General features: G+C 38.0%; 1 protein-coding gene across 2 annotated transcripts in view; it reads left to right on the forward strand.

Annotated features, from left to right (window-relative positions):
* The window catches only part of NTRK2 (neurotrophic receptor tyrosine kinase 2), a 414,935-nt gene extending 401,659 nt beyond the window's left edge, over nt 1-13,276 (forward strand). For both annotated transcript variants that reach the window (XM_020966953.2, XM_020966954.2), the window contains 2 exons: nt 4,575-4,733; nt 7,158-13,276. In XM_020966953.2, coding sequence (XP_020822612.1) covers nt 4,575-4,733; nt 7,158-7,343 — 345 coding nt within the window. In that variant the 3' untranslated portion in view covers nt 7,344-13,276. The remainder of the gene's footprint in view (nt 1-4,574; nt 4,734-7,157) is intronic.
* Nucleotides 13,277-15,506: the final 2,230 nt, after the last annotated feature.

The following is a 15,506-nucleotide window of genomic DNA, read 5'->3' on the forward strand; positions in this document are numbered from 1 at the left end:
TGTTTAATCCTTAATTATGGTATCCGGGTCACCATAATAATAATTATAGCTAGCATTTATTTTTTTACTTTTTAACATTCATTTTTTTTATTTTGAGTTCCAAATTCCTGTCCTCCAGGCCCTACCCTACGCATTGAGGAAGCAAGCAATATGATACCTATTATATATCTATGGAGTCACACAAAACATATTTCCATATTTAGGTCACATTCATTTAGCGCTTTACAAGTATTATCTCACTTGATCCTCACAACAATCCTGGGAGGTAAATGCTGTTATTATTATTCCCATTTTACAAATGAGGAAACCGAGGCAGACAGAGGTTGAATGACTTGCCCAGGTCCACATAACTAATAAATGTCTGAGGCTGGATTTGAATTAAGTTCTTCCTGACTCTACTTTGCCATGTAATTGAACAATAAAAGTCTGTACTTATGTCATATCACCTTCCCCTATTGTCTTAAATCAGAAGAAAAAAAAAACAACCAATAATGAACTGGAAAACCAAGTGAACTGCATCTCTCTCTGCCACAGCCTCCTGGAGCTATGGACTATTTAAAACCTCTAGAGACAGAATCCTATCATACCTAGATTGGAGGGAAAATTCCAAGCCCTTCTGGAGAGGGGCATAAAGACATGGTTGGCTTTGGGGTGAAGCCCCCAAAGATAACTGCTGTGTGGAGGGTGGTCACTGGCTTGAACATTTTCAAAGTGCTTTGTAGGCTGTTAGTTCATTTCTTCCTTTAATAGGTCTAAGTCTGATGCTCAAAGCAGAATCATTTACAAGAGACAGAGGGATTAGAGGTGCTGAGCAGTCCTAGAGAATGCCTGGGACAGAGAGATGTACCTGAATTTGAATCCCAGTTTTTCTCACTGATATTGATTGGAGACTTCAGAAAAGTAATTTAAGCTTTCAGCACTATATCACCCACCTCTTGCCAGAGAGGTGAAAGTCTTGACATGCAGAATGAAACACACATTTTTAGAGATGGCCAATGTGGGAATTTGTTGTGCTAGACTATGAATATTTACTAGGACCTTTTTCCTTCCTTCCTTCCTTCCTTCCTTCCTTCCTTCCTTCCTTCCTTCCTTCCTTCCTTCCTTCCTTCCTTCCTTCCTTCCTTCCTTCTTTCTTTCTCTCTTTCTTTCTTCCTTTCTTCTTTCCTTCCTTTCTTTTTGTTATTCAGTTGGGGGAAGGGAGAGATAATGAATCCTTGTAAAAAATAAGCAAACAAATAAATAATTTTTAAAATAGCTTTTAGTGCTAGGGTTTCACCTAGTTTTTAAGAATGGAGACAATATTATTTCCTCTTTACCAATAAGGCTGTTGTAGAAGGAATTTTAGTGCCTGGCAGTTTAATTATAATTTTAATAACAATATTTAATATCTCAAATGTCACATCATTGCAGCAAATTTTTTTTAATTCAACTTTATTTTATTTTCAGTTCAGAATTATCTCCCCCTTCCCCCATCCATTGAGAAAGCAAGAAAAACAAAAACTATTACAAATATATACAGTCATACAAAACAAATTCCTACATTAATGAAAGGAAGGAAGGAAGGAAGGAAGGAAGGAAGAAAGAAAGAAAGAAAGAAAGAAAGAAAGAAAGAAAGAAAGAAAGAAAGAAAGAAAGAAAGAAAGAAAGAAAAAGAAAGAAAGAAAGAAAGAAAGAAGGAAAGAAAGAAAGAAAGAAAGAAAGAAAGAAAGAAAGAAAGAAAGAAAGAAAGAAAGAAAGAAAGAAAGAAAGAAAGAAAGAAAGGAGGGAGGGAGGGAGGGAGGGAGGGAGGGAGGAAGGGAGGGAGGGAGGAAGAAGGAAGGAAGGAAGGAAGGAAGGAAGGAAGGAAGGAAGGAAGGAAGGAAGAAGGAAGGAGAGGAAAAGAAAAAAAGAAGGAAAAAAAAGAAAAAATATATGCTTTAATCTGCACCCTGGGTGCATCAGCTCTTTATCTGGATGGAGGCAGATGTTTCATCGTGAGTTCTTTGGAATTGTGGTTGGTCATTATCTTGCTCACAATTACTAAGTTTTTTAAATTAGTTTTACAATATTGCTGTTATTGTATAAGCTGTTCACCTGATACTACTGACTCCCCTTTGCATCAGTTTATACAGATGTTTATCTAAAACCAAATAGCATTCCATCACATTCATATACATAACTTGTTCAGCCTTTTCCCAGTTGATGGGCATGCCCTCAGTTTCCCTTTTTTTTTTTTTGCCATCCCAAAGAGATGCTATAAATACTTTTTACACATGCATCCTTCTCTTTCTTCAGTCTCTTTGGGTTATAGGTCTAGTAGTGACATCACTGGGTCAAAGGATAGGCATGGTTTAATAGCTTTTGGGGAATAGTCTTAAATTGCTTTCCAGAATGATTTGACTAGTTCTTGACTCCACCAACAGAACACTAGTGCGCTTGGTTTCCCACAGCCCCTCCAGCATTTGTCATTTCTTTTTTTGTCATTTTAGCCAATCTGATGGGCATGAGGTTGTGTTTCAGAGTTGTTTTAATTTTCATTTATCTAATAATTAATTATTTAGGACATTTTAATATGGCTATTGATAGCTTGGATTTCTCCCTCTGAAAATTGCTTGTTCATATCTTTTAACCATTAATTAGATGGGGAATGGCTCTTATTCTTGAAATTTTGACTCAGTTCCCTATATATCTTAGAAGGAGGTCTTTAGCAGAGAAGCTTGCTACAGACATTTTTTCCAAATTTCCTTGCAGTGATATTCTTAACAGATCATGTCGTGTGTGTGTGTGTGTGTGTGTGTGTGTGTATGAGAGAGACAAAAAGAGAGAGAAAGAGAGAAGAGAGACAGAGACAGAGAAATAGAGAGAGAGAGAGAGAAAGAGGGGGGAGAGAGAGAGAGAGAGAGAGAAAGAGAGAGAGAGATGAAACTTTGGTCAAACAAATAAATACCATAGGATGGTGGCATGAGAGCTTGAAGGGATGATAAAGCTAGAGCGGCACCTCAGAGGTCATCTACTCAAACCCCTTCATATTCTGTGAGAAAACTGAGGCCCAAGGTCACACAGGTAGTAAACACCAAAGGGAGTATTTGAACTATATTAGAGGCCACCTAGTCCAAATCTCCTATTTTACAGATGAGAAACCTGAGGCCTAGAGTGGTTAAGTGACTGGCAGAGTTGAAACTTTGTCCCAGGTTCTCTAACTCAAATTCAGCTTTCTTCCCACTGCACCACACTGCCTCCCCCATATAATTGACTTAGAGCAGGGACTCTTAACCTAGGGTCTGCGAAATCATTTTTTTAATATCTTGGTAACTTTGTTTCTTTCTCTTTTTTTTCACAAATATTTTTTAAAATTAATAGAAATCTATTTTCTCCTTCCTATCCAATTCCACCCACCCACATACTCCATTGGAGAAAAAAGAAAAGAAATATCATTGCATTGTTAAGCAGAACAAATTCCCTCATTTGTTGTATCAAAAAACATATAGTCTCATTCTACACCCTGGGTCCAGCTCCTCTCTGTTAGGTCTCCTTGGTAACCCTACATTTTAATGCATTTAAAAACAATATTTAGGGAACGAGTCCATTGGTTTCACCAAACTGTCAAAAGGGTCCATGGCACAAAAGAAATTAAGAACCCCTAGGCTAAAATAATGAGATTCCCGTTTAACTCCTCAGTAAAATAAATGCAGGTGCAATGATCTCACTGACATGATGCATCAAAAGTCACCTTTTCATTTATTGAAGCAAGGTTCAAGAAAATACACAATCTGCTTGGGTTATGTAGTAACTCACTGATCAGTAGCTAGAAGAAAAAAAAGATATTCCAGGCCCAAATATTAATTACAATCCAAAGATTTCTCATTAATGAGCATGTCAAAGGAAAAAGTAGGCATTTGTTACGAGGTTGAGCTTTTCCAGGCTTTCCTACTCCACTCTTCTTTGGCGCTGAGAGTTTGGAGTTTTTGTAAATGATATGGGAAAAGATGTCTTTATCACAGCTTGCACACAATTTACATTGATGGAGCTAATGGTCCCACATTGATAAGGAGATCACATTTTGTCTCCCCTGGTAGTAAGCCCTATAAAGACAGAGAAGGCTTCATTCTTATCTGTGTATCCCCAGTGCCTGTCTCATGATAACTACTCAATAAGCACTTGTTAATTAATTGATTGATGGATATTTTGCTTGTTGGTCTCTTTTTTTCCCCCGGAGGCTGGACTTGTGATTTTATCAGAATAGGAAGCTGTTGATGAGAAACTCCTTTTATCAGTGCAAATCAATACCTTTACTGCAAATTCCATTTTTTAGGAGTGGCAGCAACACTAAGAGGTTAAGTGACTTGCCTCAAAGGGACTCTCCTACCTCAAAATCTAAGACACTGTCTTTTACCCTAATATCTTCTTGATTCAGTGTTCGGTTCTCTGTGCATGACGTTACACTGTCTTTTACTGGTCCCATCAACTCTTTAAAATGGATAGGTGGGGATAAGAAAGAGAAAATCCTCCAGAGTCCCTTTTTGCCTCTCCACTGACAATCTGCTTGAGAATCAGATGACATCCCTTTGTTTGCTGTTGCTGCTTTTTCCTGCCAGGTTGGGGGCCATACAATGTTACCCATCCGCTGGATGCCTCCGGAGAGTATCATGTATAGAAAATTCACCACAGAAAGTGATGTCTGGAGCCTGGGAGTTGTGTTATGGGAGATCTTCACCTATGGCAAACAGCCATGGTATCAGCTCTCAAACAATGAGGTAGGTATCCAAGTGTGTCCAGGAAAGTTGTCCACTGGGGTGAGTTACTTGATTTCAGATCATTCTCCTTCTCCAGTAGGTTGGATTTTGCCGTTCTTGGTCTTCAGCAGAAGTATATCCAAGATGAGTTGACATATACATGAGTTTCATGGGCACTGGCATTTAAATTTTAAAATATTAAGTTTAAAAGTTACGGATCATGAACGGGATTTTAAAAAACAGATTGGTAGATGACATAGTATATGTGTATTCATTAATAGTAGATATTTCATTTGGGTCTCCTCATAGTTGGCTTTACACCAAGGTTTGGGGCATTTCCCTGTCAATGGCTAAATGCCCTTTACTCTTCTTAGAAGCCACTAAAATCTCGTGGGTTACCTTTAAGTGTCCTTGCTAAGCCAAATCATCTTGGATTCTTCCTAAAATCATTTGCAAAATGATATGATATAATGAGAGGTAGCCTCGAGTAGTGGACAGAGATATGGTCTTGGCATCAGGAAGATTTGGGTTCAGGTCTCATTTCCCCCCAACCCCCCTTCCCTGCCACATTTATTGTTGCTGTTCAGTTGTTTTCAGTCATGTTCAACTCTTCATGACTCCATTTGATGTTTTCTTGGCAAAGATACTGGAGTGATTTGCCATTTCCTTCTCTAGCTCATTTTACAGATGAGGAAACTGAGACAAACAGGGTAAAGTGACTTGCCCAGGGTCACAAAGCTAGTAAGTGTATGAGGCTGGATTTGAACTCAGGAAGATGAGTCTCCCTGACTCAAAGTCTGGTGCTCTCACTAGGACGTACCTACATTGATAAAAGCACAGGGCTACATCAAATATTATGTCAAAATATATCTCAATATGCAAAAACAAAGATTCCAGAAGAAATAAAAATAATTGAGTTCATCAGGACATAGGAAATCCCTTAGATTTCAGTAGTATGATGACTTTTTGGGAGAGTTAAGCACCTTCTGCATTGATCAGAAAATGCTGGAAAATGAGCTGTGAGGAGGCCTGAATGAAATATCTAGTGCTAATTAATATTATTCAAAATAACCCAATGCTAATGCCAAAGCAACATATACATAGTGTGCATTTTGCATATGTATATGTGCTCATATTGCTAAAACTATCTCAACTTTCTATCTGCAGAGATATGTAATGATATTGATATATAATGATTTTATATTTAACTTTGGGTAATATATGCACCATATATATACATATGTGTTTATGGCACATTTATGTATATATACATATGTAATGATTATATATAAATATTTACTATATAAGTGATTTATATTGGGGTAATAGGGTGTTCTAAATGTGTATCTATTTATGGCACAAATCCTTGGCTGCACACCTCAAATTATTATTCAGATAACTTCCTGTCCTTCCATTCCTTTAACCAATATGATAATTCCAGTGTCCTGGATATTTCCTAAACAGTCATATAATTAAGAAAAAAAGAAAATATATTTATTGAAAATTGGGCTACATAGCAACTTTGTAAACTGGAATATATAGATGTAACTTGGGCAGTGCACCCAAGGATTTGTCTCAGAGTGCTGAAATTTAGAGGGCACTTGCATATCTTCATGTAAACAAATGACAAGGATGATCTAGCTAAAATATGTTTTATATATATATATATGTGTGTGTGTGTGTGTGTGTGTGTGTGTGTGTGAATGTATATATATAATATATTGTATATAATATATTTATTATATACAATATATTATATATAATTTGTGTGTGTGAATGTATATATATAATATATTGTATATAATATATTTATTATATACAATATATTATATATAATTAATTATATATAATAATATATTACATGTATAAAAGAATGTATGTAATATAATATTTTATAGAAGCCATCCTCTGATGGACACTTCTTTTCCCAGGTGCTGGTAGCATAACTAGTATAAGCTTGGTCTTTTCCAGAATCTCTTGTCTCCTACAGTCTACTCAACTGAATTTGTCTTTAAAAAAGTATTTGAGTGAACTTGTCAAACTCCTTTTGCCAGTCCTATTTTGTGAGGTTTTCTTGGGTCACACCACCCAAAAATGTTAGTTATAGTTCTTCATGTAGGTATTCTAGTTTGAGGCTTCGTAGCATTACAAATCAATCAATTATGATTTCCCAAGTGTTTAGTGACATCACCTAGAATAGCTTGCAGCATTATGCGTGTGAGCTGGCCAAGAAGGAAAATCAACCTTACATAAAATTCAGCCTGCAAAAAGCGCTCTTTTTAAAAAATTGAATATAACTTTAAGAATATATTTTAAGTCACACCTTCCTCTCCTGTTCTCTCTTTCTATTTGGATAAACACCATGTTACATGTTTAGTCTTCCTACATTGTTTATTTTGTCACCTTTTCCTTGCTGTGCTAATTCTGTGTTTGGTCTCTTTCTAGGTGATTGAATGCATCACTCAGGGCCGGGTCCTGCAGAGGCCTAGAACGTGCCCAAAGGAAGTGTATGACCTGATGCTGGGGTGCTGGCAGCGAGAGCCTCACATGAGGCTTAACATCAAGGATATCCATTCCCTTCTTCTGAACTTGGCCAAGGCATCCCCCGTCTACCTGGATATTCTAGGCTAGGGTCCCCACCAACCTTCTACTCCCCATTGCACTTCCTCAGACAGGCCAAGCGAACGATTGTCTTCTAGCTGCCGCTGAACTCCATCCAAATGTGTTCTTAACTGACAGTATTAATGACAAAGACACTGAGAAGCTTTCAGAGGGAAGCAGTGTGCACTTCTCCATCTGTAGACACAGTATTGACTTCCTTTTGGCATTATCAAGTCTTATCTCTTTTTCTCTTCCTCTTTTTTCCCATATCCTTGTTTTTTTTTTCTTTTCTTCTCCCTCTTTCCCCTGCCACCACCCTTTCTTTCCAATCAATCTGGCTTCTGCATTATTATTATTATTATTATTATTATTATTATTATTATTATTATTATTATTATTATTATTATTAACTCTGTATAGACAAAAGCCTTAAAAAAAACCAAAACCCTGATTTGTTTTATCAGCAGATGCCTGAGTTTGTCCCACTCAACTAACAATGCCTTCTTGTACTCCTGCCTTTGCAAAGGATGACAAAAAAAGGGAAAACTTAAGTATCTGACTACAACTTTGTGACTTCTGTTGTACATACATTGGGAGTTTCTGTGGATTTGCGTCTATTTATTTATTATTATTACTATTATTCTCATCATCATCACTATTATTTGACTGCTTAAGCCCTTGTATGGAACAGGAAAAGCGGTGTTCTATCTGGGAAGCCTATTTCCATGGCAGAGAAAACGAAGATGTGTGATCTACCATATGGCAAATCAACAAAGATTGGAATCAGCTGGCATCAGAACCCACTTGCAAACTCCAACTCTGTGCGGGAAGGAAGTATTTGACACATTCCCTTGAACATCTTTATGGATCATGGAACTCCATGCTTTTGGGCTACTCTTTTTCCCCATGACCAGATACAGTATGTAATGATAGAAAGAAAAAAAAAAGGTTCCTGAATTTTACAAGGTAGATGGCAGTATTATAAGCTCAGATGTACCCATGCCTGTAGGATATTGTGATGCCAATGGTTTGTTTTTAAAAGAAAAAGTGTTATCCAGCAAGCCTCTGGTAAATCATGCTAAAATTAGGTGTACTTTTTGTACAGTGTTAATTTCAGGGTCAAGTTTGGAATCTGAAGGCTTTGATAGGATAGGGCAAGCTGTAAATGCTGAGGCAAAGTTTATCTTCCATGGTGTTTATCAGACAGCATCTCCCGCCTTCCGTTTTTTCCTCCCGTTCCCCATTGCCCCTTTTCACTGTGCAAGCAAAATCGTGCATGGTCTTTGTCAATTAATACTTTGTGTGCAGGAATTACTGTGCACCCTGAGAGGCATAGCCAATCCATAAAGGTGTAACATATTTAATTAGAGGAAGCTAATGGAGGTCATTAGAGACACTGAAACATTTCTGCCTTGTTACAGATAATGCCAGGCTGAAACAAATCCAGACTCTGAAACATGGAGGTCCTAACTGGTTGGACCCAAAGGACTCAGAGGAAAGGGTAGTAGTAAATCCCAGAGGCAACTAAAATATGTGGCCCTGTGGTGATCCCTTGATATTCAGTGTATACAGGCCCTGCCCTTGCCCTGTGCTCTGGTTGGGAGAGTCATTTCATTTAGAGCATCCTTGGCTATTGGATGTATGTGCTGTTGTTGTTGTTGTTTTTAATCCATTAACATTTTTGTTATCGTTGTTAGGCACGGCATGGTATGCCAAAGGGAGACTGTGCCCAGACTGAGCATTGGAAGCAAGCTCACAAACAACAGTAAATACTTTCTGGAAAAAAAATGGATATAAATTGAAATTTAAAGTTATTGTTATTATCAGTGGTACCAAGAAAGAAATCCCTTTCTAATCTTTATGAACACTTGCCTCCCTCTATGAGGGGGGGCCTTTACTGAAAAATTGACCTCTTTCTAATATGAGCCAGATTGAAAAGGAATCGTTTTTATTTATTGAGTGTTTTTCATTTTAAAAGTTGAGTGTTTGGGTTTTTTATGTGTAATCACTGTGTTGCTGTTTGGCTTCCATACATTATTTATTGAGGTACCTTCTTCTCCATGACAGGCGTTTGAAGCCAGTCTTCAGAAATTCAAAACATAAAATAACAAAGATAAAAAACAAAATAAATTTTAAAAAATCTAAAACCAACCCTTCTCTATAATCTGCTGGTCAGTGAGTGACAGGATTAAAATGTTTTCATTTGTGACTGATAAGAAAACAATCCAAAATAGACATACTAATATAATGAAAGCCATATATATCACTAAGGAACCATATTACTTTTTAATCACTGTGGAAAGCTAGGTTGGAAGGAAGGGATAGAACAGCTTCATTCAGAGCCTTTTCTGCAAGGCCATGGATGTTAACTGGAACAGGGCAGTACCATAGACCCTCCTGGAATAGGCTTGTTTTTTCAGAGCTTTATCAGGTTGAGTTGATCTTATTAGAGAAGTTGCTTATTTTTATTTCATAAATTTCTAATAAGATAATAGCCTAAGGGACCAGATTCAAGAAGAACTGTGCAGGTTTAGGGTAAGGGAGTATCATAATTGAATGGAAAGTTGAGACAGTGGGATCCAGGTTCATTCCATCGCAAAGCAGCTTTGTATCCTTGTCCTGATCCACTGGGGAAAAAGAGAAGAAACGTTCCCTTGCACTCCATCAGAAAAGCACTTTGAAGTTATGAGATGAACGGTTCTATGCAAGTGCAAAGTATTATTATTTATTGCTATTTATTATTATTGTCGTTATTATTGCTGCTACTTCTATTCCTACTGTTTGTGTTCATGTGAGAGATAGTCTCACCTTCAAAGAAAAGAGGCAGGTTCTCCAAGAAGTTGGATGAGCAGCTAAACAAACAAAAAAAACAGCTTGACCTTATCGGTCCTAATCCCTTCATATCCCCTCAATGCCTCCCCACTCTGTATCAAAGGAGTATTCACCCATAAAGCAGAGAAAATGTCTAATGTTTTAAGATTATGTATTGCAAGTCATATTGCAGGGCAATCTACAAGACCTAATGACCTAATCCAAATCAAGTCAGTCCTATCTTCCTAAGGAAACTAGAAGGTCCAGATTTTTCTGGGACCACTTCCATTTTAAAGTTGATTTGGTTGTCATACGGTGAAAAATCCTTTGCCAGACTGTCCATCCTGAGTTAGGGCTCAGGCAATGTGACCAGTTTCTATATATTCCCATTGTGCAGCTACTGAGATGAAATTTGGAGCCCATGCAGAGGAGCAGTGAACAAAAGGAAAAAAAAAAATCTGCAATCCTTAATTCACCCCTGGGGTCTAAAGTTAGCGGAATAAGCAGAAAAGCAAGAGGAGAAAAATAGATAGCCAAGAGGTGAGCTGCTTCTATGCTAATTATGCTCAATGTTCACTGAGCCCTGATACACTGAGCAAATCTGACAATCAGGCTTATTTAGAAACCTTTCTGGACTATGCTGTAAAGGATCATACGAATAATTCACATTCTAAGTGTGTATATTTACATAAGTTATACATGTGGGTATTTACATGTATTTATATATGTTGCATTTGGTTTATACATGTGCAAACATGCACACGCAGTGTGCTTATGTGTTTATGTATAAATGTATACCCCCACATTCATAGGGATAGCTGTAATTAGAATCAAGTATTGCTAGATTGAACTAACCTGATAAATAACCAAAATTTTAATTTTTAAAAAAATCATCTTGTAGTTAATGTTTCCTTTCTCTACAGTGGTAGGACAAATGGGAGAGCCTACATATTTAGAATGTTGGTATGAGCACCATCACACCTCATTTTGTGCATCCACCAATTTCTTGCACAGCAAATTGGATTAAAAAAGTAATTCTCAGTATAAAGTTCCAGGACAGAAAAATTGGTTTTTGTCACTCAGTATGATAGTTTTTATATTGTCCCATTGTGATATTTGTGCCCTCTGGGGATTTTACACTTGTGTGCAGAAACCAAGAATTCCAGAGGAAGAACTGAAATGTTTGGGGCACAGTGCCCCCCCAACCCTGAGAGAACAATGGTGAGAAGTCCAAGACCCTGGAATAATAGCAGCAAATGTTAGGCACTTCCCACATTCTCCCCTTCAACCTCCCTAAATCTGCAGAATACAAACTGGGTGGATGGAATGCAGTCTTTTATAAAGAGCCAAAACCCCAGGATAACATGGTAGAGGGCCTCCTTGTCATAAATAGACTTCTCCCCACCCCTTAATTTTGTAGAGCTGAACAGCCTAAAGAGATGCATGGTCTCTGACCCAATAAAAACCGCACCCCTTCCACCTCTGCCTCTCTCCTTCCTCTCTCCTTCCTCTCTCTCTTCCTCTCTTCCTCTTCTTTCTCCTTACCCCCTCTTTTCCTCTTTCCCCTTCTCCTCTCTTCCCTCTCCCTCCCTTCTGTCTCTTCTTGCTTTCTCTTTTTTTCTTTCTCCTACCCCTTTTCTCTCCCCCTTTCCCCCCTCTCCTCTCTTTTCCCCTCTCTTTTCCCACTCCTCCCCCTCCCTCTTTTCTTTTTTCCCTTCTTTCTACCACTCAGAGATTTTTCTTTTGGATTGTGACCTGTCTATGTCTTGCTGTTACAGAACTATCTCAGAACACAGCTAATGTTCTAAATCTCCGGATATCTAGGTCACCAGTTGAGTAAATTAGGGGCGCGTATTTATATGCACAGAGACCCTCCCTGAGGTTAAGGTAGTTTGTAAATGGACATCAAATGTTATTCTAATGAATCTGGATTGGGCAAGAGTCTGGGATTTTTAGTTAAAGACCCAGGTTTCAATAGCACAGAAAACTGCGTGTATTCTTGCCGTCAGAGCTGAAATGAATCACTACTGCTCCAGTCAAGGGGTCCTTGAAGAACCTTCATTTGGGTTGTTTACTTGCATTTCCCCCTCTTTTTTTCTTCCTTCTTTGCTACATTCATCACAAATACGAAGCAAAAAAACAACAATAACAAAGGTCTGTGTGTTGCAAGCAAAACACTGTGAATTTCACAATAGCAACCAAGCAATTCTTTTGCCATCTAAATACATGTCTCAGGAGAAGTGGGGAAAGATGGGGGGGTATTATTTTACAGTCTATGCATTCTAGGACCAGGTCGATGTTTATTTATCTCTTTGGTTTCTGCATCAAAGAAGCCCCCAAGCAAAGAGTAACTAGACATGCATCTTTTTTGAAAATGAAATATATTGGATGAGTATCCTAGAAGCTGCTAGTAGCCAAATAATTGAACAGAAAAGGAAAAGAAAGATGAAATGGAATGGGATGTCTATAGAGGCCTACATCTCGCAGCTTATGTGTATATTTCTGTCGCTTAAAGAAAAACACAATTTGTGTGAAACAGCTGAATGTGTTTTAAATAATAAGGTCTTTGAATTAAATGTGGATTTCAATTATGTAACCCTTTAAGAAATGACCAAATTATGATGAAATATCGATTTCTACCCTGGGTCTTTACCTATACTTTAATGTATCTGTGTAGAGATACAGGAATTATATACATTTGTGTATGTATATAGAAAGACGTCTGTATATATCCAGGCAGTATATACATACATTTCAATATCTCTCTATGGATAGACTTTCACTAATCTATGACCTGGTGTTTGGAGCACACTCTTTCTCTCTCATCCCCTTTCTCTCTTTCTCCCTCTGTTCAATTTATTTTCCTTAATTTTCCTTTCATTTTATTTGTTGTGATGTCTCTGTACAGATGCCTAGTGGTTCTCATTTTTGCAGTCTGTTATAGAAGTCCATTGCTTTAAAAAAAAAAAAAAAGACCCACTTGCATCTTGGCTGATTTCAAAGTGACACCTGAGTATCAGTGTTTAAAAAGCAAGTTTTGTTTGTGAATCATGTGACCAGCTTCTCTCAACCTGACATGGAAAGTCTCTTGTACTACAGTGTATTTAAAAAAAATGATGTCTTAAAATAAACAATGTCATACAAAAGAAAGACTTTAAGTGATGATAGTGGTGGTCACTCCAAAAAGTATACAGAATTTCAGAAGTTGTTGTATGCTATTTTTCTTTTAGGTCACTGGGTCTGGAGTCAGGAAGACCTCAATTCAAATCTGGCCTCAGACACTTCTGTGTGACACTGGGCAAGTCACTTGACCCTGTTTACCTCAGTTTCCTCATCTGCAAAATGAGCTGCAAAAGGAAATGGCAAACCACTCCAGTATCTTTGCCAAGAAAACCCCAAATGGGGTCACAAAAAATCTGAACATGACTGAAACAAGCAAACAACAAATGGTCTTTACTTTTTTTTTCCATTGCCAGGTATGAAGAAAAGCTTGCAAACTATTCCAAAAATTCCAAATGGAGTCTCAGATTTTGCTGTATCTTTTTTCTCCCCTAAGCACTTATAGCCTAGGAGGTATTGGGGCACACAGTGATAGGACCTAGTACACAGAAATATTTCCCAACCCCTCTGTTGTCTCAGGTGGATGTGGGCAGACAAATGAGTGCTTGAGAGCCTATGTCCTACTGGAGAAAGAAAAGAATGTTCCCTGTGAGTAATAACTAGATGATGGATGGTACAGGAGGTACCCAGGCTGGGCTTATTCATTCTTAGGGCAGGGATTCTTCTCTTTGATGAAGCATCCTGATGGAGGTTTAAGTGTCTCTTGAATTAATTGGTAGGAAGAATGGAGAAAGCTGGGTCCTCTGATTCCAAATCCAGTGATTTTCCCTTCCAAGTAAGACAACACTTCTTTTGAACTTGTTTTTTGTGAGTTTAAAATGATGGCAAAAAGCAGCAGTAGGAAGTAGCAGATAACACACAAAAAATGGAGTCAGAAGACTTTGGGTTCAAATCCCCCCTCAAGCATTTACTAGCTCTGTGACCATGGGCAAGTCTCTTGAGGTCTTAGTTTTCTTGTCTGTAAACTAGTGATAACAGCGCTTAGAGCTGTCATGAAGAAAGCACTTTATTAACTTGGAAGTACTGTATGAATGTTATTATTATTATTATTGTCAACCAGTGCCTCTGCAGGAGATGCACACTTTTATAGAGATTCCCTTATTCAGGAATCCAAATAAGACTATTAATTCCTAGATGGCCAAACTTTAAATTATATACAAGAAACAAAAAGGTGGCAAACAAAATCAGAGATCTGGAAAACCCAACTGCAAAGTAGCCATGTAATCTTATCTCAGATTTCTATTCCAGGTACTCATTATTACCATTCTTTGTTGTTCACTCATGTCTGACTCTTCATGGCCCCATTTGGGGTTTTCTTGGCAAAAATATTGGAGTGCATTGTCATTTCCTTCTCCGGCTCATTTTACAGATGAGGAAACTGAGACAAATAGGGTTAAGAGATTTGTCCGGAGTAAGTAAGTGTCTGACGACTAATTTGAACTCAAGCTTTTCTGACTCCAGGCCTAGCACTCTATCCACTGCACCACCTAGCTGCCCATATACTACCATTAGACCATTTTAATAAAGTTGCCTGCAAGTAATTTAACTACAAACAACACTTTTATTTTTATTATTCACCATAGCAGGTATTATAGATGGTTGCTTTTCAGAGGGTACCCTCTAGTACCCACCTGCCAGATCTACCATCCCTATGTATTCTCATTCCCCTAAACTTAAGCCCTAATAATCATAATTGACTTTTATCTAGTTCCTTAAAGCATGCTTTATGGGCATGATAATATTTGAGCCTTCTCAAATCCCTGTAGGGTAAGTACAGAGGACATTATTGCCCCTATTTTATAGATAGGGAAATTGAGGATCAGAGAGTTTAAGTGAATTGTCCAGAGTAGCACAGCAATGTGTCAGACCCAGGTCTCCTAGAGGGTAAGTCCAGCACTGCCTCAACTAGGCTATGACAACTCTAGGATTGCTCATTCGTTGTTGGTTATAAACAATAAAAGTAGGGACCATGCCATCTTTGTTTTTCCTCCCTCATGTTAAGAAGTGACCTGGTTCTGGAAGCCAATAGGAACAGAGAAAAAGATGTGTCTATTCCTAAACCAAACTGAAAGGGTTTTGATTAAAGGCCTGGTGGCAAATGTCTGAAACCCAGGTTACTCAAGGTTGGAAAGAACCAGTTTGTCCACAGGGAAAGGATATATTTGGCCACAGCAACTCTTGATGAGAAGTGGTGATCTAAGTCACTTGAAGGACAACCCCCATGATGAAATCTGATCTCCTTAAAGCATTTGAGGACCTCCC

The sequence above is a fragment of the Phascolarctos cinereus genome, unplaced genomic scaffold (genome assembly GCF_003287225.1).
Source record: "Phascolarctos cinereus isolate Bilbo 61053 unplaced genomic scaffold, phaCin_HiC Scaffold_4;HRSCAF=312, whole genome shotgun sequence".
Classification (NCBI taxonomy): Eukaryota; Metazoa; Chordata; class Mammalia; order Diprotodontia; family Phascolarctidae; genus Phascolarctos; species Phascolarctos cinereus.